Source organism: Salarias fasciatus, chromosome 2 (genome assembly GCF_902148845.1).
Source record: "Salarias fasciatus chromosome 2, fSalaFa1.1, whole genome shotgun sequence".
Lineage (NCBI taxonomy): Eukaryota > Metazoa > Chordata > Actinopteri > Blenniiformes > Blenniidae > Salarias > Salarias fasciatus.
The window spans coordinates 33384273-33410086 of record NC_043746.1 but is presented as its reverse complement, the minus strand read 5'-3'; the positions used below and the strand labels follow the sequence as shown (position 1 = coordinate 33410086).

Here is a 25814-nt window from a genome sequence, read left to right as displayed (position 1 = left end):
CAGAAATAGACATGGCGGTTTTTCTGTATTCATGGGGCTGAGCTGCCACCGTGTGGCCAAACAGGACACAGCAGCTCTGAGCCACTTCCTGTCTCTGACATCAGCCCTCCTGGCAGGTTAGTGTGTCTCAGTGAAGCAAACCCTGGTCAGACTGAATGGAACATGATAATACCAATAAATCAAAGTGTTTGCTACAGATAGAAAAGGACGTCATGGAGACAGTGATTGTAGTGGTGCATGTTTTGTTTTTTTTTTAATTAAAGTTAATGAAACTGTTTTAAAAAACAAACATACAACTGAAAGTAATAAAAGAAATGGAAACTTTGTCAGTGAGTCCAGTTCTGCAGAGAGTCTCTGGTCCTGCAGGTTTGTTCCTGTTAAAGGCAGACTTTCTCCTCTGCTTGTTCATGTTGAATTGTTGGTTTTTCTCTTTAAAGTGTCTTGATCTGACTGCGTTGCATTTACAGTTATGCATATAAAGTTGAATCATTGGGTCTTTTGTTCATCTCTTCTCTGGCTGGAGCCTCTACTGATACAAGAGGTTTAAACTTTTCTGTCCGGTGTGGATTCAGTCAGCTTTTACTTTGAAAGCAGTGAGCCTTCACACTTCCTGTGTGATATTAGCAGCTCCAGTTTATTTACTTCCTCCTCTCCATGGTAACCAGCCGTACACACAGACAGCGTGTAGACAGATGTGTGGATACAGCTACTCACATAGACAGACAGACAGATAGATAGATAGATAGATAGATAGATAGATAGACAGATAGATAGATAGATAGATAGATAGATAGATAGATAGATCTGCTTCAGACCCTCAGAGGTATGTTTTATTTTCCATATGTGAAATCAGGTGATCATTTGACAGTATGGATTCTCTGTGACAGTGTGTTGATTTTAAAGGATTATACTCACATGCTGGTGTGGCATTACCCTCAGAATGCTTTAAAACAGAAACATGATCACTTGTCGCGATTCGCCTGATGCAGCGTGTTGACAGTCCTCTCTATCAGCTCTTGTGCGGAGTGTTTGAGGGGATGCATGGTGTTTAAAGACGCAGTGTGTTCTGAAGTGGCTGTGACGGTAAACACGAGCCCACCGGGCAATTAGTCCCTTCACAGTAAGCCAAGGTCATCCTGCATCGTCTGAACCGCAACCCGACACTGCGTGTGTGTGTGTGTGTGTGTGTGTGTGTCCTTGCTTTATTGTCGTTGTCCCTGGAACCTGAGCCGGTAGGGTCTGTCCCACCTTGTGGGTCCAAACAGACGTTGAGTCTGGATGTTTTATTGGTCGATCACTGTGACGAGGCTCTGCAGCTCAGACAGCCATAATCACAGCCCGGAGGGATCTCAGGTTCATGAGGGGCTTTAATAAAAACAGTTTGGTGGTTTGGCGTCCTGGAGTCGAGTCCTCTGCGGGCTGGTTTTGGGCCACGGGCTTCATGTTTGAGAACAGTTTATTCTGTTTCGATCACATTTTCCTGCTTTTCAAGGGTCAGTCACAGTGAGTGCTGGGCTCTCAAAGCAGTAACCTGTGTGTGTGTGTGTGTGTGTGTGTGTGTGTGTGTGTGTGTGTGTGTGTGTGTGTGTGTGTGTGTGTGTGTGTGTGTGCGCGTGTCCAGTGTGTGAAGATGCCAGCAGGAGGGTTGAAGAGTGACATGGAGCGTGTGGGAGTCTTTAAGGAGATGAGCTACATCTCTGTAGGAGACGCATACACTCCAGCCGGCGCTGGTGAGTATCACACACACACCTGAGCGCTCAGTGCACCAACCACGATGCAGCCTGGTTCCAGACTGAGACAATCCCGAGAAGCTCCACAGGTCAAGAGGTCCTTGAACACTGATTATGTCTGCCTCACACAAGCAAATATCAATACACAAATGGAAGAAAGTTTACATTCTTTCACTTTGAAAGACAATTTTTAAAAGATTTGAAAAACTCATGTTAATTTGATTTACATCCAGTTTTTGGAATTTAAGGAGAATGTCGTGCAGACAGAGTGAAGACGCTGCAGTGTGTTACAGTCGAGAGCACAATGTGGAGCAAACAAGGTTTTTACTTCTTCCCACTCCTTTTCATTCATATAAGATTTACATTTATGTGTTTTTAGTATTTGTTTTATTCATTTAAATGTCTTTTTTCTTTTTATTTTCCTTGTTTGTATGTGTGAAATACATTTATTCAAAAGTGTAGTATTTCAAACTATTCCATGAAGTATCATCTGTTTGAAAATACTTAATATCGTCTCATTTGAAACCACACAGGAAGCTACTGCAGTGGCCACTGTGTGTGAAATGACAGAGATGAGTGCAGTGTGATTCTGTCTTTAGAGGAGGCAGACTGATGAAGCGGGACGTGTCGGAGCCGTGAGCTGAACTGAATGACTGAATGAAGCACGTCGCTGTGTCCCTCCCTGGATCCAGGCCCGTTCCACGAGTCGGCGTACCGCAGCCGGCAGATGCAGGCGGGCGTGTCCAGGCAGCGGTGCGCCCTGCAGAGCGGCTTCTTCGACAAGTCCTTCAAGAGGATCTTCGAACGTGAGGCGCTGAGCGACCCGCTGAAACAGGTCCGGCAGACCCGGCTCCAGCAGGCCAAGAAGAACCTGGGAAAGGCCTTCCTGCCGTGCAACGGCGCCAAGAAGGCGTGAGACGACACACACTCTCTCTCATAAACTCCTCAGGAAACGAGACACTGTTCATGTGTTTATCGTGTCTCCGGCAGCTGTGGTTCAGGTACTTACTACGGAACGCTATCTGGACCCATCCAAGCCCTGAGTCCGCAGTCAGTCCCCCGGAAAGCCGAGCCCTCGCCCAGACGCAACATTGTCACCTCACCGCCCAAGAAAGGCAGCGGTTACAGGTTTATGGCAAGCAAAAGGCTTCTCTGCAGCTCAGGAAGAACGTCTGATACCTGCCTGACACACAAGATGAGACGACTTTACACATCAAAATGATGTTTCTTCTTTAACCAGCATGTTCCTCCCTCAGCTATCCCAATGTGACGCTGTCCAAAGTAGAGCTGTACTCCTCAGACCCCTACGACAGGGCCAGGGAGGCTCTGAGGGTAAGAACCAACTCTGCGGGAGTCTCAGTGGCAAAATTAGGACATTTGCTGGAAAGCAAAGACTTCTCAAACCTTCTCTGGTCCAGTTCTGTTAGAGACTCTTCAGAACATGTTTGATCGAGTTCTGGAAGAGACTCTTCAAATCTTCTCTGGTCCCGTTCTGATGGAGACTCCTCAGACCTTGTTTGGTCCGGTTCTGGTCCTGTGTGACCTGTAGCCTCAGTTTCCTGTTCTTGGCAGCAGTAATGTTCTGCAGTCTTTGGTCTCTGGACTCCATCTGACTCAGGTCTCACTGTGTCGGATGTTTTTATCTTCTGCAGAACCTGGTTAACCAGCTCTCTTTAAAGGACTCTGTCTGGTCATCTTCACGCAAGGCGATGGTTCTCCAAATACCTCGACATGCAGAGAAATGTCTTTTTCTCGCTGTGAAGAGATTATGTCTCAGACACAAAGACATTCAGGACATCAGTGTGTTGCATGTTCTTGCGGTCAGACACACTCCTGCAGTTTGTCTTTATTTTGCCGTTTTGGTGAGTGTGAGAGCGTCTCCGGCCCAGACATGTCAGTGGATCAGTCAGTGGTTGTCCTCACCATGTTCATCCAGTCATCATCAGAACCGATTCCTCCAGCTGGGGGTCACAGGATTTGAGGTGGATCCCGCTGACACTTGGCAACAAAGTACAGGCAGGTAGCCTACTCCAGGTCACCACTAAGTCCATGTCCACATGGGGATATGTTTGGGTTTTTTTTTAATTAGATGTCAGTGTTCTGTTGTTGGAGGGAGCATCAAGCTAATTTCTGAAAGAGTCTCTGACAGTGGGCACACCTGGACAGGCTGGCATAGCGTTCCTGGGAAATACACTGGGAAGCTGAAGTGTTGACGTTAGCCTCCAGGAAGCAGCACCACGCGGTTGACTCGCCAATCTGCAGAGATGCAGAGACGAGTGACGGTCACGTACTTCCTGCTCATTGTTGTTCAGTCGGGCAGTTCCGCTGTCTGTGGTTAATGCAGCCTGGCAGTGCTAGCTAGCTGCTTCAGTGTCTGGGATTTGGCATCCTTGAGATGATGAGATGAGATGATGGCTTCATCGGGTGGACGATCTGCTGGATCAAGCAGGTGAATCAGTTTTCTTCATCTTCAGCTTTCAACTTCTGGAGTCAGACTCCAACATGTCCGCCCTCTATTGGTGGCTCGTTGGTACAACATGCTCATAATCATACAGGCAAAAGCAACATGGCCGCCAAAGTCCACAGCAGATACTGGCAAAGAAAATGTGAGTGTTAATAATTAGTATCATTTCATCTGATAATTTCCCACCCTGAAGGTATGAGCAGATCTCTCGATAGTAACACTGAATGGATGGTGAATATATTTATGGCCTTCTGAAACCTGTCGCTGTGTCCGGTATTTCAGCCTCAGGCTTTCAAAAGCAGCACCAACACAGAAAAAACATAAAAATGGAAAACCCAAAGGACTGATTCTTCAGACTGATCAGTAGATTTAAGTCTCCTGTGAATTTCAGTGTTCTGCAGACCAGATTTAAAAAGAGAAAAACAGAATTTCCTCAGGATGAATCAGAAGGGTTCAGTGAACTGTACACACACTCAGATACACAGAAGAACGGTCCATTCTCCCGGAGAGCTGATTATACCTGCTGAGTGTTCATGTTGAACATAAACTGAGCCTGTTTGGCTTAATTTAACATATCAGTGAACCTCAATTAACAAGAAAACTATGCTAGGAACTGAAACATCCACAGTGTCAGTATCCATCCTTCAGTGGGGGAAAGTCCTTTGAGTTCATGTTTCTTCATAAAGACCCAGATTAACAGAACATCAGGTGTTTAATAATGTGCTGCTATTGGCCTCAGGTGAATGGCAGGTGTCTGCCACCCACACATGAACACACACTGCCGCCTGTGGCTGAGCTTCGGGTTGGTGTGCACTGCTGCCCCCTAGTGGCCAAACATGAGGCGACTGTGGCATTAACCTCTGACCCTGAAAATCAAGAGGATGGTGAAACCAGTGTGTGTGTGTGTGTGTGTGTGTGTGTGTGTGTGTGTGTGTGTGTGTGTGTGTGTGTGTGTGTGTGTGTGTTGCACTCAGAGGGAAGCAGCAGCTCATCGTTCAAAGTTGCGAGACGGTCCGTTCAGGCTCAACCTGCACCCCAGAGAATACTTCCAGAAGAACCCGTACCGCAGTGAGAAGCCCCTCCCAGCCCCCCAGAGGCCCGGCCCCCCCGCTCACAGACCCGTCCCAGTCCCCTTCAAGCCCTCCTCCCCCAGCAAGCGGGTGACTCTCTCTCTCGTCTCCGTCCATCTTCAACACGCTGCGTGTGTGTGTGTGTGTGTGTGCTGACTGTGTGACCGTCTCTGCTGTCAGATCGGGGGAATGAAGGCAGGGACCTTCGACTCTTACCCCTCGCACTCCAGCGACCCCTACATGGTCCGGCGGCCCCAGCAGGCGCCCCCCCGGCCAGCCTTCCACCCCCCTCCCGGGCCGAAGAGCATGCCCGTCAAGAGCATCATCACCGCCAACGTGAACCGGTGAGCACCAACACACACTGAGGCGAGCGGGAGGCGGCTCCACCGGCAGGTCCTGACATTGGAAAAAGACGTAAAAGCAAAACAACCCAAAGGGACAGACATGGAGTCTGAGGCTGTATTGATCCAGAGGTCAGAGGTCACTCACACCCTCATTTAGTCCGGAGTGGGCCAGACCACTAAAATAGAGCCAGAATAACCTTCATATTTAAACTTTAAAGCTTTTGTAGTGCAACAGAGTGTTCATATTGTAAATCTCAACATAAAGCCAGTTTTAATAAAACAGTGAAATGTCCAACAGTCTTCTCTTACAGCTCTTTTCTGCCTGGTTTTCCAAACTCCTGCTGACAGTATGGCTTTGACGCTAATGCTAGTTAGCTAGCATTCACCACCTGTAGATATCTCAGCTGCCTCTCAGCGTTGTCCGTTGTTGCCACTCTGAAGAAATTTGTTGAAAAAAAATCAACCTTTTCATTGACATTTTGACTGTTTGCTTGGTGGTGATTGGATTGGAACCTCTTGTGGGCCAGGTGTGGCCCACGGGCCTTATGTTTGACACCTCTGCCGGGGGGTTAAGATCTGACTGAGGATTACAGTAAAGAAGTGACTGACCTGCACAGGATGTGAACTCTCTCTTATCTTCTCCCCCTTGTTGTTCCAGGACTGTGCACTCTGCAGAGCTCCCTGCTGTAACCACCCACTGACTTCATTACCCACAATGCAGCGGTGTCCACCTGTCCACACCCCCGGAATAGAGCTCCCTGATTGGCTGAACAGCTCCGTCTCACCAAAAAAAAAAAAACCCTCCCAGCTGTCAGAGATGGAGACGTGTGTTTGTGAAATATATTCACTATATGACAGTGAAAGAGGAAAGTCAGAACTCCTAAACTCAGCCTTGGAGAAAGTGATGGTTAATCCTCATTCGCTCCTGGATGAACTGGATTTCCTAAATTCAGACCCAAACTCCGATCTAATACATTCATCTGCATCTCCGTCAATCCTGCAATAATCCCAATGCTTTAATTCATCTCAATGATTAACCATCACGAAAGAATGGGGAAGAAGAAGAAAAAAACCTTTCCACTGGCTCCCTGCCTTCAGAGGCGGAGTGGACGTATAATGAAACTTTTCCTAATCAAAGCTCAACACTATCAAATCTGTGGACAAAAAGAATGATTTAAGATATTTGGTGATTTAAAAAAGTAGCCTTTATTTGTCATGACTGCTAATAACTTTATAGTAACTGGTCTACTCCGGAAAAACAAAAAACAAAAACAAAACACACACACAGATTAATAAGCTGAATTCTTATCAAATGTTGAGAGAAAATTATAATAAAATGATCTGAAACTGTTTCCCTCTTCTGTACTGGAACATGTACATTTTCTGAGAAGCGAGGGAAGAGAGAGGTTGTTGTCAAAGGATGCTGTGGTGGACAGAGGACTGGGGAATACCATCAGGTCTGGGGAAAAGCCTTTCAGTCAAACACATTGTTTTTGCTTTAATCCCTGGACAAGTCCCTTCTCTGCCTATTTTTGAGACTAATCTTGAGAGCCAATTTTATTCCCTGGCTTTCAAGACAGCCCGAATCTCTCTTGCAGTTTTAATGCTTGGGTTGTTATACGTCTGTCGCTCACACCTCAGTTCTTTACTGAGCATTCTCAAGACTAACAGCAGATCATAGTTACATTGATTCAGCCAGAAACTACAAGATGAGATGTTTCCACCAAAGTTTTGGATCTCTGTCTCTTCCTGTTCCTCCATGGTCTAAAAGAACAGAGACCCTCATGGCTTCTCTCTGCCAGGTGAGAGAGAGCCTAAACCTCCTTCCAGTCCAGCTTTAGACCTCTTTCCTGGGAGTCCACTTTCAGGCATAGTTTTATTGTCTTTTCTACCTTTTCCATTGGCTCAGCCTCTTCTCATGGCTTCATCAGCAGGTGGTCTCCTGTACATCTGACCCCTCCAGATGGTTGGTCCCAAATGGTCTCCCTGCCTCCTGGATTTGGGTCTTGCTCCGACTGATTCAGTCCTTTCCCTGTTGTTTATTTATGTACAGCACTTTGGTTCAGCTGTAGTTTTTAAAGAGCTGTATAAATAAAGTTGAGTTGAGATGTAGTTACAACCTGTTTCTGTGGCTTCATGACATAATAACTGCTCAAAACTGAATCCTGGAAACTTTATGGAACATATTACCTGAAAACATGGACTTTCCTGGCAGTGAGCATTAGCTCTGTGTCAGTCCTCTGATGAGTTCGTCACAGTTTGATCCCAGACGTCACTGAAGCAGATACTGTAGAAACAAGACTAAAACAACTCAGAACTCTGCTGGAAGATTTATTTTTCAATCAAAATTCACATTTAAAATCATCAAATGAGTTTCAGAAGAAAAGCTTCTGATACAAAGAACATAGAAAACTCCTTGTTTCTCAAACACACTGACAAACAATCTGACCATCATTCAGGTCTTTAAGACTGTTTAACAAGGTAATCTGCTTGATCCCAACCAGAAATAAAGCCCTCATTGGATCTTCATCAAAGTATGTCGACTAATTTAAAAAGCAGTAAACAAACGTTATTCTAGATTGTTTTCCAGGATTGTCTTCACGGTGAATCTTTTCGACCATTTCACAGTGACAGCATGTAGCTGCTCCTCCAAACAGCTAACCAGTTCCACCAGAGCTGGTTGAGCAGTAGGATCCAGGATCTCGGGGGTCTTCCTCAGAACTTCCTCATAAAGTCCAGCTCTACTGATTCGGTGCAGCCAGAGTCTTCGTCTGTGGCCGTGGCCTTCATCTCTCACAAGTCAAACTTGATTTCTAGTTTAACTCTGCGATCTCTGCCTCGAGTGGTGTTGGGCATGCTCACCTTAACGGATCCGATCTCCTCCACCCCCCAATCATCCACATACTGTGGGTTGTTTCTCTCTGTGCGGAAAAAAGAGAAGCTCATGGTGGTCTGAGTGGGATTGTTTGGAGTAAAGCTGAACTCTCTGGTTTCTGTCCAGCCCACATCCCCATCGATCTCCACCAGCATCTTGAAGACATCACCACACAGGTCTCCGGTGTCTGTGGTGAACTTCTTGTCTTCTCGGTGCTTGGACGGATCAAAGTTCCTGGTGGTTTTAACTCCGTAAGTGAAGGCACTTTTACGAGAAGCCACCAGGGCGGGGTTTGTTCCAAATATCACGGCTCCCAATAGGATGGCCTCCTGAGCTCTGACAGGACACAGAACTTTACACTGACCTTTGAACTGATTGATGACGTGCCGACGCAGAGTCTCACTCTCACTGTAGCCCCCCACCAGCAAGATGTAGTCGATGTGGAAATCTTTCCTCAGGATTTCCTTCAGGCAGTTGGTGATGCCTCTGAGACTGTCACTGAAGAAAGACCTCATCCTCTGCTTGGAGATCTGGATGGATCCCTTATCCCAGGAGGCTCCTCTCACCCCTTCAAAGAACCTCTCCATGTCTCTCCCACTCTCTTTAGCTAGCTCTGTGAGGTTGTAGGGACAGCTAATCTCTGCTTCGTCATCGTGTCTCTTTGAAAATGTGAATTCATACATCATTTTCTGCAGCTCTCCTGGATGCTCTCGTTCATACTTTTCCCACAGAGCATCACCAAAGATCTCTTTGAGGAACTCTTTGAACTTTCTGTCCACACTTTGTCCTCCCATGTTATTTCCAGAGCCCTTGTGCAGCTCCCTCAGGGCTCCTCCATCCAGGACCTCGTGCACCGTGACGTCGATGGTTCCACCTGCAGAGCACAGAGGAGAGATCAGACAACATGACAGAACGGCTCGCTTGATAACAGGATTTACAGCTGATGTGAGATCAGAGGACACCAGTCTGGACTGATAAAGAGGCTCCACAGTGTCTCATTCCAGCAGGGGAACCTTTGCTCTCCTGTTCAGGTGCAGCTGCTGCAGATGAGGTTAAACTTTAACCATATAAACTAACCCATCAACAGTGAGCTCGGTCTACAGTCTACAGTACCGACACACAGCACAGGGTGTGGACGCCACCTGAGCAAACTACGGCCCGCGGGCCACATCCGGCCCTTTCTACATCCCTGTCCGGCCCGCGTGAGACCAATCATAAACAACATAAACCAAACAAACAACTGTCTATTTTTTAACTTTTATTGTGAAATTTGCAGTTTTATTTTGAAAAGCGTTACGTAGGTCACCCTCAAGATGTCGGCTCACGCTAAGAAAAGAAAGGTTAATAAGGAATGGCGTGTTTCAACAAGACAAGGACTGCCAAGTATTTCTCCACAGAAGTTAAAGGTAAAGCAGTGTGTTTAATCTGCGGTACACAGGTCGCTGTGTTTAAAGATGATACTTTCAATCGCCACCACTCGACCAAGCATGAAGATAAATACAGAAATCTGTCTGATGAAGCACGTCCAAGGGAATCTGATACATCGTTTACAAAACTACAAATCCAACAAGGACTTATTACCAAACTTCATACCCAAGAGATGCAGCCGTCAGGACAAGTTTTGTCATTTCTCACAAAATCGCCAGAAAAAGTAAGGTGTTTTCTGATGGAGAGTTTATTTGGGAGTGTTTTTTGGACTCTGCAGTGCTGATATGCCTGGAGAAAAAGGGTGCATTTGGGAGCATTTCACTCTCCTGACAAACTGTAACCAGGCGGATTGAGGACATCGCAGGAAACTCAGAGCTTCAGCTGAAGAACACAGCGGGTGACTTTGACTGTTTTTCTCTGGCTTTGGATGAGAGCTGTGATGTATGTACCCCGCCCAGCTACTCATCTTCATACCTGGGATAACTGCAGACTTTCAAATCATGGAGGAGTTGGCAGCCATGCAGTCAGTGAAAGGGACAAGGACTGGTAATGACTTGTTCAGAGAGGGAAATGCATGTTTGGACACGTTAGGACTGACATGGGAGGAGCTTGCAGGTGTGACAACAGATGGTTCTGGGAAAAATGTTGGACTTTTAAAGAGAACAAAGGATAAAGTGACAGAAATGAACCCTGTGCAGAAATGGACATTTCTGCATTGTATTTTACATCAGGAAGTGTTGTGTGAGACAGTGTTAAAAATGGAACATGTTGTTGATGCTGCAACTAAAACAGTTAACTTCATCAGAGCGAGCTCATTGAATCACAGACAGTTTGTTGCATTTTTGAAGCAAAATGAGATTGAACATGGTGACATAAGCTATCACTGCACTGTTAGGTGACTCAGCCTTGGCAAGGTACTGAAAAGTGTCCGGGACCTGAGAGACCAGGTTCTGTGTTAGGAAAGGTCATAACGTTCCAGAACTTCCAAATAAAGAGTGGGTGGCAGACCTCGAATTCGCGAAAGCACTAATGAATGAACGAAATGTCAAACTGCAGTGCAAAGGGCATTTTGTTACTGGAGTGTTGGCAGGTGAACAAACCACCGTCACGGCAGTCTGTCTGCAATTACAGTTCAAAAAACAAGTGAAGCTCCTTGAAGACTGTGGTCACCTCTGATGATACACTCCTGCTACTCTGACCTGCTGACATCTCCGTCTGGAAAACACAGACCGTGAAGGAGGTTCAGCTGTGTGTGTGTGTGTGTGTGTGTGTGTGTGTGTGTGTGTGTGTGTGTGTGTGTGTGTGTGTGTGTACTGTCTCTCATCAGGAAGATGTAAACTAGTCCCTGTGAAGAGTTCGCTAATAGACTTCCTCACACTGACCTTCTGAAGGTTAAAGCCACAAGAAAAGAACCACCAATGTGACATCTGGAGCTGGAGTTCAGATTTTGGGAGCCTCCAAACACCCAAGACATGCATGTCCTGAACTTTGACCTTTCAAGAACCAAATGAACGGACTTCATGCAGTGACACAAACAGGTGTGAGGAGAATGAAACTAACAAACCTCCACAGTTCACAACGATGTACTGTGTTCCTGGAGACTGATCCAGACTGACTTCTCCCTGGTTTTCTGCTATGAAGCCATCAGCTGGGAGCTTCCTACACCACATTAAGGCTGCCTCTGGTTCCAGTGCGATGACCAGCCAGTCCTCCTTCCCTTCAGTCACAATCCCAGCCTGCAGAGGGAGGAGAGGAAGCATTGGTTCCTGTCCTCATTACACAGAGCATGTCTGGAGCTCCCTCCTGGTCTTTGTTACCTGAGTGGCAGCTCTCCTCATGAACTGCTTGGCTGAAGGATCCCAGATGGCAGGAACAGTCAGCACCCAGCAGAAGTCTGATTGGTTGAACACTTTCCCAGAGGAGCTGTTGATGGTTTTCAGAGCGTCGTCCTTCATGAATCTCAGGGCCTCTGTGAAAACTTTCAGGGCCTTCATCGGTTTGCCACTGGCTGCAGGAATGGTCACACCGTCGTGTAGTTTCTGCAGAGACGTCCAAACATGTCATTATATTTTAGATTTATTCATATAATGTTTCAGATTTTAATGTAGAAATGGTTAAAGTCATGAGAAACCACAATTAAAGATTGTCTTTTAGCCACTGTGCCATGAATATAATGAATTGATGTTAAATATGTAAATCTATGATGCTCACACATCAAGACAAAGCAGCTTTTCCCAGAACCACAGTGACACAGCAAACCTGAAGACCTGACTCCTCCCACCTCCTCTCAGACTCCTCGCCCCTCCCACATCTCCTATATCCTGTTCCTACACTCTGTGATGAACTCCTCTCACCAGCTCTGAGACTCCTCCCCCTCCCTCAAGACTCCTCCCACCTCATGAAACTTCTTCCTCTTCCTGTGAGACTCGTCCCACCCCCTCACTGACTCCTCTTGTCACTTTGATTACTCCTCCCCCCCTTCCTCAAACTCCTCCTCCTCTGAGACGCTCTCACTTCCTGGAAGACTCCTCCCTCCTCTCAATCAACTCCACCTCAAAGATTCCTCCCACCTCCTCTGAGACTCTTTAAAGATTCCTATCAAGTCCTCAGACACCTCCCTCTTCCTCTTCCTAAAGACTTCTCCCTCCTCATCAGAACCTCCTCCCATATCCACCCCCACAACACATATTTTCTCAGAAAACTCTCCTCCATCCTCACTGACTCCTCCCACCAACTTATTGACCCCGCCCACTAACTTTCACACTCCTCTCACCTCCTCAGAGATTCCTCACAGATCCTTCCCACCTCAAAGACTCCGCCCATCTCCTAAGACTCCTCCCACCCCCTCAGCAACAGACTCAGCAGCAGAGACAGACGCCTCATGCTCCGTGACACAGATCAATGTTCAGGACTCACTCTGCCGTAGAGCGACATCTTGAAGCTTTGGAAGAAGAACTTGTGTCGAGCCTCCTCCCCCCTCATCCTGTGATAATACCTCTGGGCTTCATAACCAAAGGACATGAATTCTTCATGCTCATCAAAAAGGATGCAGGTGGGAGTCTTCACCGTCTTCTGCCCCACCTCTGCCCCCCAGTACTTGACCATGGGGTCGATCTCTGCCTCTCTGGCCGTCAGGCTGAAGGCGTAGCCGCTGTACGACCTGCCGAAGTGGATGGCGATGATGAAAGAGTCACTCATGATGGAAGATCTGCTGCAGCTGGACGGCTGTGCAGAGGCTTATAAAGGAAGCTGGGGGGAGGGACTGGCAGGTTCCTGCCCCCTGAGATGGTTCCTGCCCCCTGAGCTGGTTTCTGCTCCACTTCAGTGCAGATTTCTTGTAGAGCTGCCATCACACACAGAACAGGATGAACCACTACAGGAGCAGGTACACTTCTTCACCTCCTTCAGCACTTCTTCATGTCTCCACCTTTCTGTCCTCATGTCTCCACCTCAGGGATCCTCCTGGACCTCAGTTCGAGACCAGATAAGGAGTTCAACTGTTACTCAGCCTCACACTTGCTGGATCAGCAGTGATTACTGACAACAGACTAGATGAACACTGGTCATATACTGACTTTATATACTGACTATATTCTGACGACTGACTGTTTAAACATCCTGGACATAATTCAGAGTAACACTGGAAGGATCCAAGCTTAAACGGGAGCAGACGGAGGGCTAATAGTTGTAGTAGTAACAGTAGGATTACTAATACCCCTTTCCCACTGAAACTAGTGGGAAACTAGCAGGTCGACCATAGGCGTCGGTTTTGGGGGGGGGAAATGTGTCTCCCAAACTTTTTGCCAAGGCTTTTTTTTCTTCTCCACCACACACAAATCCTTCACGTGAAGCCATTGTAACTCCGGTTATTTTCAGTAGTAGAGAACATTACGACGCTCCTGAATGCACCATCCGCTGGTTACAGATACAAACAGACTCACAAAGATTAAAAAAAAAAAGTGCAGCTGCTGTAAATGTGCATCTGTGCAGAGTTGAAGCTCAGACCCAGTGAGCTCTATTTTCTGCAACACGGGTGGTGAGTTTGAAAACTTGTTTGCATGTTTAACCCTGTGATTATGCCATGTTATAAATATATGCAGGAAGCTGTAGTTTGTTTGAAAAGTGAAGAACTTTACTCTCAACATATTGACACCAACATTTTGGGGCTGTTTGGCCTCATTCTAGTAGAACCTCAGCTGACATTCATCCAGTAATATACTTATCGGCCCTGGGGAGCACCACATGCTGCTTTTGATCAAGAAGAAACACGAGTTTCATTGAAAGAGGTGAATAGGGATGAATCTTATATTTTTATATTCTAACTATAATGAAGAATGCATCGTTCGAATGATCATTTCATTCATTAAGGCAGCACAGTTTAGTTTAAGTTAGGTTTAAATGTGCACACTTTAGTGCAGACTTTTTTTTTATATATGTAGAGATGCCTGCCCCTTGGTTCACAGCTCACTCGACATTTAACTCTGAACATAGACAGAGCTAAACAGACTCAAACTGTCATTTCATCCCCAACAGAACTGTAATTGTGAGGACTGGAGGTCCTACAGGTCCAGATTTTTAGGCTACAAGGGAACATCTTCGTTTTTAAAAGTGCCCATAAACATTGTCCTGCCATTCTGAAGTGCTAATGAAGACATGACATCTGTCCTCCTTGTCCTCCTCCCAGCTGGTCTCTGTGGACGTGGCAGACAGCCACACTGCTGAGCCTCTCCTGGGACATCGTGGAGCGGAGCCTCGTTTTCAGACGCAGCAGAAAGACGCAGATTATCTCAATGTTTCATAAGAATCTTTCACTTGGTGATACAAGCACCAAAATTGGCACAAATGGCGTTCAGAACAAACATTTTAAGAAAAGTAGCCATCAGAAAATTCAAGATGGCTGCCAGTTTTCAAGAAGGCTGCCAAAGCAAACCTGACAAATTGCAATTTTTGAAGAGGAACTCCAACTAACACAGTTTCTTTATGGTCCAAATATAAAATGAATGTGTTTTCATATAATAAAGCCAATGACGCCTTGAAAATTTCAACATGGCCACCATTTTTCAAAATGGCGGCTTATAGATGACTGTATACATCGATGTTTTTCACCAGAACTTTGCACGTTTCTAAGCTCTGTGGTGAAAAAGTTTACATGTCCACTCCTAATTATTTGTTATTAAAGCTTTTGGCTTGTGATACCGGAAGAGAGTGAATTTAAAGCACAACCAGGGCACAATATTACTATTATTACTATTATTATTAGCATATATTTTGATGTACAGACCATCAAAATGTCATTACTTTGTCAATATTTAGTGCAAATACTGTTTCATACTGGAATGAATGGCGGTCATCTCGATAAAAGGCAGCCATTTTGTTTTTGAAGTTGGCTAACATGCTTTCTGAAAGAGGAGGTTCTGGAGGACCTGTGTGCCAGTTTTGGTGCTTGTGTCACCAAGTGAAAGATTGTTTCAGCAATCTGCCCCACCACACAGGAGCAGGTGACAGAGAGAGGTCATATAGGCAGGCAGAGCGGCAGACCCCAGACCCCCTTCAGATGGACCCAGGGAGACTGAGACTGCCCGCTGCCTGCCTGCAAAGAATTAATACCTGTCCATTATCCTAGAGCGGGTTCCATCTGTCCATCAGCTATGGAACTAGTTGGTCTGTTTGTGAGTTTCATCTTTGGTTGGTTTGTCAGTTTGGTCTTTGATTGGTTGGTTGGTTTGTTCTTTTATTGGTTAGTTGGTTTGGTCTTTGGTTGTTGTTTTATGTTATTTTTAGTTGGTTGGTTGTTTAGTTGTTCTTGGGTTTGTCAGTTGTGGTTGGAGGGTTGTTGGTTGGTGGGTCGGTCTTTACGTCCATTAGGGTTTGTGCTCTGAGTTGATGGAGCCACAGTATGTTTCACTGTCTGAGGGGGAAGTGAAGCACTGGGTTCAAATGACTGCTGGTCTGTCTGATGTTGAACCTTCTGATGTCCACAGAGCTGCTGTGAAGGAGAGTCAAGAAGAACTGAAGTCCTTCAAAGACAGGTGCTGCCAATCTTCTGATGTGTAGACAGGTAGATAGAGGTGTGTGTGGCAGTCTGAGGACAGGGTGTGTGGGACATCACTCTGTCCTCGAAGACTGCAGACCTGGAGAGCCTGAACAGCCCTGTGAACACCACCAGACTCCAAGAGATGGAGGAAGAACTGAATCAGCAGGTTCCCAACGTCAAGAAGTATCTGAGATCTGCAGGTTCTGCAAATGTTAATAATGTGGAATCTGTGATTCAGGTAGTGAATGGTCTGATGTTAAAGGGGCTGTATCATGCTTCTTTAGCTAGTCCAAACCCTAGAAATGGCATTAACATGGTAATAGTTTATTTTTGGCGCTAAGGAAAACTCATTTTGTGTGAAATAAAAGATTTTCTGGGGCTAATTCTGAAACCAGGAAGAGAAAACGCTCTGTTTCACTGAAAATCCCGCCTCTCCCCCTATGGACTTTGACTGACGGCGTACTTCAACCAATCGGAGCTACGTTAGCATCTCTAAGGGTTAGCTTTAGCTCTTTAGCTCGAGCTTCTCTACAGGCAAAGACACGCGAAAACGTCTTTTCCTGTTAGAAACTCACCAAGCCCAGACCCTTCAGACTCTTGCTCTTGCTTGACTGTTGCTTTCAGACGATGGTTAAAGTTTATCTCCATAATCAGAGTTAGAAAAAAGCAGCAACGCTGATTGCCGAGGGCCTGCGGGGGGGGGGGGGGGCAACTTCACCGTGTGACGTCAACGTGGGAAACAGAGTTTTCACGGTGCAGGAGGGGCTGCCTCTCTGAGCAGCAGAAACAAGCAACCCTCAAACACGCAGGCACAAAGGAAAAAAACGCTTTGGGGGTGTTTTTGGTGAGTACATAACTATATAACGAGGTTAAAACATACAAAAATGAATTTCGCATGATACAGCCCCTTTAAGCTGTTAAGAGCCCTGAGGCCTCCACGGATTCTTCTCACTGATGTTTCACTGTGACTGTTACAGAAACACTTTGAAGCAGCAGCCAGAAACATGGAGGAGAAGAAGCGTCAGATCCAGCAGCTGTTTGATCTGAGTCTTCTCAGCTCAGGATCTGTGTCTGAGAAGGTGAGGTCCTCCCAGAATCACATGTGAAGGTGTGTGAAGTTAGTACAGTATTGGTGAGAGCATGTTCTCTCTGTTCCAGGTGACTCAGTACAGACAGTTATGTCTTCAGAACCTTCAGCTGGCCGTGTTCCACTGCAGGAAGGAAGCTGCTTCTCAGGTGAGTTCCTCACAGCTCAGCACCTTCTCAGTCTCTCATGGGCTTCTCTCACTGTCCTTCTGCTCCACAGCAGCCTCACTCTCAGTTCAGGGTGGAGAGCTCTCAGGATGTGGAGGACTTCTTCACTCGATGCTACTGGGTGGGCTGCCTGATGGCTCTGAATGAGCCTCCTCTCCCTCACCGCTGGGGGAGCCAAGCTTCCACCAACAGAGGGCATGTTCATACTGACTCGGGTGGAGCCAGGACCCCTTTTTGGAAGTGTGAAATTGTAAATCAGCCTCCTCAAAAATAACTGAATCGTGTTCTCACCATCGAACGAAAAGGGCGTCAATTCAGACAGAAGCAAGTCGAGTACTGGAAGGAAACGCGATCCGTGTTCCAAAATAAGTGATTTCAAAATAAAATCTGTCGTGTTTTTGCCTTAATATTCTATTTTTTTACTTCTTCTGGTAGAAAACAGAACAAACAGCGTGATGTAGTCATTATACACATTATAGGAATGAACAGTTTTGTACTTCGTCACTGCAGGAAAGTCAAATGACACCAAAATGGCACAAAACAGCTCTGTGACCGGAGCGGCTCTGTGTTGCCAGAGTGGGCGGGTTTCAGCCAAATCAAGCTTTTTTTTAACACGTCAGACGGGTTGATGAAATGATTGTGTTTATGAAGTGTTTTTTTTGTTTTTTTATACAAATATGGTTTTAACGTGCATTTTCAGCCGAGATGGCGGTTTGGGCTGCTTTCTATTGACTTAAACGGGTTTCATATTGTTTACGGGGGGGGGGGCAGCGACAGATCTGGCAACCTCCTCCAGCAGACTGCAGAGGCACCGCAGACAGTGCTGCGGTGATTCCGTTCTGCAGACGGAACGCAGCCAGAATGGTTGTTGTTGTACACGATTTTTCTGCAGGCCGTACAAATCGCTGACTTTCAGACGGAAGACCGGCTCTCCGCCATGCTTGATGTGCGTGCTCAGTAACAGCTCGTGTCATGCGTTACGGAAGCCTCACACAGACAAAAGTGTGGCAAACTAGGAAAGTTGGGTCGACCCGGGGAGCGACCGTGTTCTCACTGCATCTGGACGGAGCCGGTCGACCTCTGACCTCCTCCTTGAAGCGGCCCGGCTCGACCCAAAAGTAAGTGGACCCAACGTGAAAAACGTGTCACACTGCCGCTCCCGGCACGACTACGGGCTGCTACGTCAGTTAGGCCAGAGCTCTACCTGACCAGAGACCAATACCCCTCTCCCACTGCAACTAGCGGGTCGACCCGTGTCTGCGACCCGCTAACTATCGCCTTTTTAGACGCCTTTCCCACCGCCTGCAGACCCGCGTCTCACCTCCTGCTGGCGAGCCACGTCGCTGCGTTTTCCCGCACTGATGGTGTCCCACGTTGATGACATCATCAGCGCCACGGAGCAAAGCGAAAGTAAACAATGCAGCGGAAAATGGAAAAAGTATAAACAAAGGTGAGGCAGGCGGACTTTCCACTGAACTGCTGATAACATTCCGACAGATAAGATCAGAACAGATAAGGACGGTGTAGAATGACGGAGGGAAGGTTTTCTGTGTCGTTGCTCCTTTCATTAACATCTTCACGTCACGATGCGAGGTGGAAGGACCCACGCGCAAGCAGCCAGGAGTACAAAAAGTCCTTGATTTCCATAAGAACTCAGGAAACTCAGGAAGACAGCTGGTGCAGGCCAGGACACACGGACAGACCCACAAGGAGCCGACACGACACGCCAGGAGAGCAAGACTTAAAGAGGGGGAGAACACAGGTGCCACACATTAGGGCGGTAACGAGGCAGGAGAACATGAGGGCAGGTGACTTGACAGGAGAACAAGAAGGCAGAAAAACACCAAACAGGACCCAAGCGCCCCCACATGGCCGCAGGGGCACAGTGACACTTCAACCAGCAGACAAGCACAGCGTACCTACATGATCCACGGGACGCTTCCTAGTTCGCCTGTCAAAACCTTCACCATTCCCTCTCTGAGTCTCTGATGGAGTGTGTGGGGGTCGTGACCTCCACAGGACCGGAAGAAACCGACTCTGAGGTGGCAGCCCCTACAGCCCCGGATCACACTCAGATCATGCTGGCAGTGTGTGAGGGAGGGGCTGCAGCGACAGCTCAGATCAGAGAGGATGGTGGTTTTGTCAGCACAGCTCCTCGGAGTGTGTTGATGAGGAATGACCTTGGAATGACACGTGATTTTGTCGACACATTCCTTTATCACAGTAGCTGGAGTCACCAAGACTCTTTCCTGGTCCAGCTTGGTGAAGACTGGCTCGCCAGGTCGAACTGCTGGAAGACGTCTGGATTTCTGATCAATGCTGTAAAAGAACACTTGTTCTGCTTTTCACCAACGTCCCTCAGTTTAATGGTCAATCTGAGAGTTTAACGGTCAATCAGGCTCCTTCCTTTCAGAACTGAACTGTCCGTCAGTAACAACTTTTCCTGTTCTGTCCGAGACGCTCAGCGTTTAAATCTTCTTTCCACCGTCTCAGAAGTTGAGAATCTCAGTGTCGATGGGACGCATCTCAACTTGAGATGCGTCCCATCGACTGATGTTGGAGCATGAAGGAATCGTTCGTCGGTGGCTAACAGCTAAGCTAACAGCTGACTGAGACGTTTAGCAGCAGGATGCTTTTACGAAGTGTCCCTGAACGCAGCACGGTGCTGCGTGGAGCTGCAGCTCAGGTTAACTGACGCAGAGGGTTTGTTTTGAAGGCGGTTTAGGAGGAGCTGGTCCTGACAGGTTAATGGACGGTGTTACTGCCTCCGTGAAGCAGGAGCCTCAGATTCTTAAAATCATCTTGCGGGCCAGACATTATCGTTCGGGCCGCCAGTTGCCGACCACTGGAATAGATGAATGTGGCATTGTTCCCGGTTTGCTTTCCCTCCTCTGATGTTCTGCATCAGTGTTTCTCAGTCCTGCGTGTTTTCTGCTCACTGGACTCAAATCCAGGACTGTTGAGCTGATGATCAGCTCTGGAACACACAGGACTGGGAGCACAGCGTGGACAGTCCCCTTTCCTGTGGACGGAGCCACAGCCTTCATGTCTTCCATTGATTCTTTACAAATGTATGTATTGATGTTGTATATTCAAAGTACTGACACTATTCACTTCAAATGTAGTGTCAGCCACAGTTTAGGAGCCCTGATGTACACCACAATAATCATTTTCTTGTTGTCAGAGTTCCTCTTGTGTTTTTGTGAAGTTAAACCTGGACAGCTTCACTTTAGTTTGATCAATAAACTCTTGAACTTTGATCACTCAAGTACGAGTCTGCTTCTGGGTCCCAAACCTGATCGTGTGTGTGTGTGTTCTACATGCCCCATGTTTTCTTTGTTTGAAGTCATTCCCATGATGCACAGCATAAACTCACTCCATTTTCAGTGTCAACACAGCATTCATACAGTTCAATTTAGCTTTATTTTTGTGGCAGCAGTCAGTCCCAAGAACTGGCTGGGGAAAACACAACTGTTTAAGGGAGACTGGGAAAGAAACAGGAAGGATCCAGTAGAACCAGACTCAGGAGACTCTCTGTAGAACCATGTTACCTTATATACGACACATGTTCTGCTTATGGGCCCAGAAACAGTTAGAATCCACTGATGCGTATGTTACGGTTCTAAAAGAAGAGGCCAAGGACTGAATGTGGAGAGTGGCACGAGTCACTGGTACGTGACAGAACAGTGGGGAATAACTGGTGACCCAGAAAGAAGCAGAGTCCTCAGAGTTAGCTGTGGATAAAGCCAGTGTAGTGACATGCAGTGAGGCTGAAGCCCTGACAGGAAGTAGCAGTGAACAAAATAAGAGCTGCTCAGGTCAACACAATGAAGTCTCATCAAAAAGGACGAGGTCGCAGGAGATGTGGCTTTAAACAGAACAAAGACGTCCTGCCAGAGGCAGAGAGAGAGAGAAGACCAGCTCACACAGATGGAGAGGAACAGAAGAGAGATGGAACCAGCAGACCCAGTCTGAGGAAGGGAAGTGGAGAAAGTCCAAGAATAAAGGACAAACTGGACACTGCAGACTGGAATACAAAGTCATTCAAAGCATTTCATGCACTCAGTGTTGGAGGCAGATTTGGAACATCCGGTAGCAAAAACTGAGCGAGTGGAGGAGAAATCACTGACCTGTGAGAATAAAGGACAGACAGGAGGTTCCAGCAAGACTGAGAGGAGCCAGCTGAGTGAAGGTTGGCTTAGTCAAGAGAAGGCATGAGGTCGGACAGGAAGAGGACATTCTGAAGGATTTAAATGATGTTTCTGATAGATTAGGATCTTCACCAGTTCAGCACCACACAGACTAACCACACTGTTCATGAAGCCAGAAGGGTCCAGCAGCATGCAGAGGAGAGCAGTGGAGGAGCTGCAGTGACAGTTCAGTCAATACGGTGCAGCAGCAAGAGTTCTCCCAAGAACCAGTAGGAGAGATCATATCACCCCAATATTAGCTTCTCTTCACTGGCTTCCTGTTAAATGTAGAATAGAATTCAAAATCCTCCTCCTAACCTATAAAACGATAACAGGCCACACGTTGCTTGAAGCCGTGCTCGTGTCCTGTCAGGGTGGATCAGGTGTGACTTGATTGTTCAGGATATTCAGACTGTATGGTATCCATCATGGCTGAACGTCACCAGCCTTCTATCCTTTGTTTCCCACCCTGTTGGTTTAGTCTGCTTTACTTTTGACCTTTAGTCAACCCAGGTTTGAACAAGTTAATGATAAACCCATGGCGCTGTCCATGGTGCTGAAATAGCACAAACTGTGCTGCACATCTATCATAATCCACACTTTATGCTTTCCTCATGATTAAAGCCACTGATTGATCAGCCGTGTCATTACAGGCCGTCACTGCACGGCGTCTAATGTCAGATTTACTTTGTTTATAAGAATATCTGGCCGTTTACGAAGCAAATTGAGTCTCTTTGTTGGTCTATGCTTCTATTTCGTATTTTAATGGTTCAAAATGTGAGACTTCCTTTTTATTGTGGAAGCTAAAGCCGTTCATTCAGTCCCTTTATGCCAGCAGTCAAATACAGCTCAGATCAGATCCTTAATGTGAATTGTTAGCAAGTGAAATAGCCAATAGGCTAGGATCTCACTACAAGTCCCCGCCCCCTCTGCAGTGTGGCACTGGCTCCACCTGGGTGATCCCTGTACTGTACTGTTGGTGAATCCTAATGCGCCACTGGAGGGAGTTGGTCTGTCGAAGGCACAGTTGCTTCTGAGATGAAGGTTGAAAGGAAAACTTCAATGTCCACCACACGGCTGAGTCTAGGTGGAAGAGTTTAGGTGTGCAGGCAGCTGACAAAAAAGCAGCATCAGAGAGCAAGAGAAAAGGCTTTGTGAAGAAAAGTAAAGATGTAATGTATGAAGGTTTGTGCCTCACAGGCAGCCGTAGTGTGGAGTACAGCAGTGCAGAAGTGTGTGATGTTTGTGTTGGAGGAAGACAGAGCGTTAACGACAGCCTGTTGGGAATGGAACCAGCCAAGTAAAGTAGATGTTTCACTCCAGAAGCTTTGATATGTTCCTGCATTAAAGGTTGTATAGAGGATTTTCCATGGAGAGAGAAATCCAGTGACAGTTAGTCCTTTTTGAAATGCTGTCATGCGTGACCCACACCCCTCCTCCCTGCTCTCTACGGAGGAACGCCTCCTCCTGACGCAGAAAGTAGCATGTAGCAACTTAGCATCACAGCGCTAACACAAAGCTTCCAACGTGTCCTTTTGAACAATACAAAACAGCGAATCTGAGTAAAATCCTGCACTTGCGCCAAACCCTGTCCCTGAGCCGTCCCTGGTCTCGGTGGATCAGAGGAGGACGGGGAGGTTTGAGTGGAGCTGCAGGACTGGAGCAGACGCTGGAGTTCACAGCTGGTCTGTGTGGCTGCAGCATGCAGGCTAAACAAACCCCCCCCCCCCCCCCCCCCCCCCCCACTCTCCGGACTGTTTCATAGAAGTCTTGTTTTAAGATTAAACATACATTTTCGCCAAATGGCAGCACGTTGCAGCTATGATTAAGAAAAACTGTCTCAAGTCTACAGGTGAAAAGGTGTTGATAGCAGCAGCAGAGCCTAGCATGGGGGGAGCGCGTGGGGGAGGGGGGGACAGTAGGAGCATGACAGCTACGCTACAAATGTAGAGAGGTTGATTGACACGTTAGAAAACCAATAGATAACGAGGCTACCTCCTTATTGACTGGCTAAAGTAATGTTGGTTTTACAACCTCCAGAGTTGATTGTTTATGATTTTTTTGATCACCATAAAAACAAGGCTGCTGCAGCTTAGTAACGCCATTTTTTAGCTTTAATTCATTTTTGTTAGTAATAAAGATCTTCTATACAACCTTTAAATGAAAGTGTTCATATGTGTCTGATTCTTAACACTCTCCACCTGTGTGCTCATGCACACCTGGAAATCAACTGAATAATAAATAGTACATGTTGATTATCTTTCTATTCATTTCTTGTTTATCAAACCCTGTGGTGTTCTTTAGACAATGTTACTGGAGTTTAGTTCAGGTTCATAATAAGCCTCCATCAGTGCTGTGGGTGTGATGTTCAGTGTTTCTCTGCAGTGAATCTGGGTTTCCTCCCTGCAGTGAAGAGAATTATCACACCTCACAGTAAATAAGATCTCACAGCTGTCAGATGAATCCAGACACCAGGAACTGAAGGATGCTTGTTTCCATGTGACATGAAGGAGCAGCGACACACACACACACACACACACACACACACACACACACACACACACACACACACACACACACACACACTGATCCTACTGCAGCAGTCACTCCTTTCCTCTGAGCCTCAGCTGGAGTGTGCGGTGGGACTCGGTTCCTCTGGAGACACCAGGTCCAGGGTTCCTGACTGATGGTTCTGTTTGCTGACTCAGCAGGATCCAGGTCCGTGTTCACCAGCTCCAAACCCGACACCAGCAGACCCAACTGGCTGCGAGTGGGCCTGGCCTTCGGGGCGTCGGCCTTCCTCTGGGCTCTGGTGAGCACACACACCCGACACACACCTGACACACACACACCTTCCCTTTTCTCTGAAGAGTGTTTAACGTCGACACTACCATGATTTCAGGTGACAACACAAAACCTTCGTTGAGTTTCGGGTGTCGTTTGACACAACGGAGCTCACAGCCGTAACAATTCCATATCAGTGTGTGCTGCTCTAACTCCTCTTCCTCCTCCTCCTCCTCCTCCTCGTCTTCCTCTTCCTCCTCCTCCTCCTCGTCTTCCTCTTCCTCCTCTTCCTCCTCCTCATCTTCCTCTTCCTCCTCCTCGTCTTCCTCTTCCTCCTCCTCTTCCTCCTCTTCCTCCCGCAGCTCTTCAAGCAGCACAGCTCGGACGTGCGCGAGTACAAAGCGAGGAACGGCCTGGAGTGAGGAGCAGGGAGAACATGCAGCCGGCCGGGGGACGTCCTGTGGACGGAGGCGGGCAGCAGGACGTCCCTCCAGAGAGCTGTCAGTGTGTCGTATTTAAGAAGCGGTGTTGGATGCACGCTGGAGGATGAGTGTGAGAACTGTACTGAAAATAAAGCGTCGCTGTTTGATGAGTTCTCAGTGGATTTGTTCTGATTAGCATTAGCATTAGCATTAGCGATAGCCCACTCAGGTTGATTTAGGTGAGCAGCAGCCTCACTTCACTCCACACTTGATTCTACTGATCCTCTGAAGACTAAACCAACACCCGAGAGCGTGAAAGGAATCAGCAGGAAGCCTGGAGACGAAGAGACAGAGCGGCGTAACGATCCTGTCTGGTCAGCCTGCTGCTGGGAGGACGGAGGATCTGTGAAGAGACACACACTTTTATTCACACTATTTCAGAGAAGTGGAGCTTTTATTTACACAGAAATAAACAGCTGTTATTCCTGAAGTGAACGCTAGGGGGCGCACCAGCCTAACAGTCCAGAGAGCAGGACAGTCCTCAGAAGAAGATTGATCAATTATCAGATAGAAAATACTGAACAAGTCTGAACTCGGGCTGGTTTTTCAGTTTTACATCTAATCTGTTGACTTTGACTGTTTGTTTAAAACTTCAGTTCGTAAAGCTGAAAGTCATTGATCAATAATTATAATCACTTTTATTTTGGAGGGAATAAATTATCTGGATCTGTAATGTTAAAGAACTCTCTGTTTATGGATCAAACCGTTTATTTTTACACAACTCTCTTATTTGTTCATCAATAAACTCTTTAAATCACATCCAGGCAGGTCAAGGTTTGTTGACCAAAATCAAACTGACACACACACACACACACACACACACACACACACACACACACACACTTTTCAACAAATAAAATGTTCTCTCAAACTGCAGACTGTTTTCCTCCAGAAATGAGATGAAGTGAGACTAAAGTGTTCAGAGTCACTTTCAGCCCCGGTGTCTTCATGTCTTCATCCCGGTGTCTTCATGTCTTCATCCCGGTGTCTTCATGTCTTCATCCCGGTGTCTTCATGTCTTCATCCCGGTGTCTTCATGTCTTCATCCCGGTGTCTTCATGTCTTCATCCCGGTGTCTTCATGTCTTCATCCCGGTGTCTTCATGTCTTCATCCCGGGGTTTATTCTGATCTGGTTTGTGGGGACGGAGGACTGATCCC

General features: G+C 46.9%; 3 protein-coding genes across 3 annotated transcripts; 2 read left to right on the top strand and 1 right to left on the bottom strand.

The window, feature by feature from the left end:
* Positions 1–1630: 1630 nt before the first annotated feature.
* LOC115397119 (UPF0602 protein C4orf47 homolog) lies at positions 1631–6309 on the top strand. Its single transcript, XM_030103313.1, has 7 exons — positions 1631–1730; positions 2423–2642; positions 2721–2858; positions 2987–3062; positions 5169–5354; positions 5445–5608; positions 6267–6309. The coding sequence occupies exons 1-7, from the start codon at positions 1631–1633 to the stop codon at positions 6307–6309; spliced, it is 927 nt and encodes a 308-aa protein (XP_029959173.1).
* Positions 6310–7933: 1624 nt separating this feature from the next.
* On the bottom strand, positions 7934–13109 carry LOC115400576 (heat shock 70 kDa protein 12A-like). The gene is made up of 4 exons (XM_030108564.1): positions 12828–13109; positions 11729–11950; positions 11476–11647; positions 7934–9357 (listed from the first exon to the last, which is right to left on the bottom strand). The coding sequence occupies exons 1-4, from the start codon at positions 13107–13109 to the stop codon at positions 8402–8404; spliced, it is 1632 nt and encodes a 543-aa protein (XP_029964424.1). The 3' UTR covers positions 7934–8401.
* Positions 13110–24060: 10951 nt separating this feature from the next.
* Positions 24061–25068, top strand: LOC115401490 (NADH dehydrogenase [ubiquinone] 1 subunit C1, mitochondrial-like). The gene is made up of 2 exons (XM_030109747.1): positions 24061–24201; positions 24536–25068. Exons 1-2 carry the CDS (start codon positions 24076–24078, stop codon positions 24593–24595), a joined length of 186 nt encoding a protein of 61 aa, XP_029965607.1. The 5' UTR covers positions 24061–24075; the 3' UTR covers positions 24596–25068.
* The last annotated feature ends 746 nt before the right edge of the window (positions 25069–25814 follow it).

Bases quoted from the DNA above. Each gene is read 5' to 3' on its own strand.
- LOC115397119 (XM_030103313.1), top strand. From the start codon at position 1,631: ATGCCAGCAGGAGGGTTGAAGAGTGACATGGAGCGTGTGGGAGTCTTT. The intron at 5,355-5,444 runs GTGACTCTCTCT...CTCTGCTGTCAG, and splicing joins CCTCCTCCCCCAGCAAGCGG to ATCGGGGGAATGAAGGCAGG. The intron at 5,609-6,266 runs GTGAGCACCAAC...TTGTTGTTCCAG, and splicing joins ATCACCGCCAACGTGAACCG to GACTGTGCACTCTGCAGAGC.
- LOC115400576 (XM_030108564.1), bottom strand. From the start codon at position 13,109: ATGAGTGACTCTTTCATCATCGCCATCCACTTCGGCAGGTCGTACAGC. The intron at 11,951-12,827 runs GTGAGTCCTGAA...ACGTCTCTGCAG, and splicing joins AGATGTCGCTCTACGGCAGA to AAACTACACGACGGTGTGAC. The intron at 9,358-11,475 runs GTTTGTTAGTTT...TGTGCTCTGCAG, and splicing joins CATCGTTGTGAACTGTGGAG to GTGGAACCATCGACGTCACG.
- LOC115401490 (XM_030109747.1), top strand. From the start codon at position 24,076: ATGGTTCTGTTTGCTGACTCAGCAGGATCCAGGTCCGTGTTCACCAGC. The intron at 24,202-24,535 runs GTGAGCACACAC...TTCCTCCCGCAG, and splicing joins CGGCCTTCCTCTGGGCTCTG to CTCTTCAAGCAGCACAGCTC.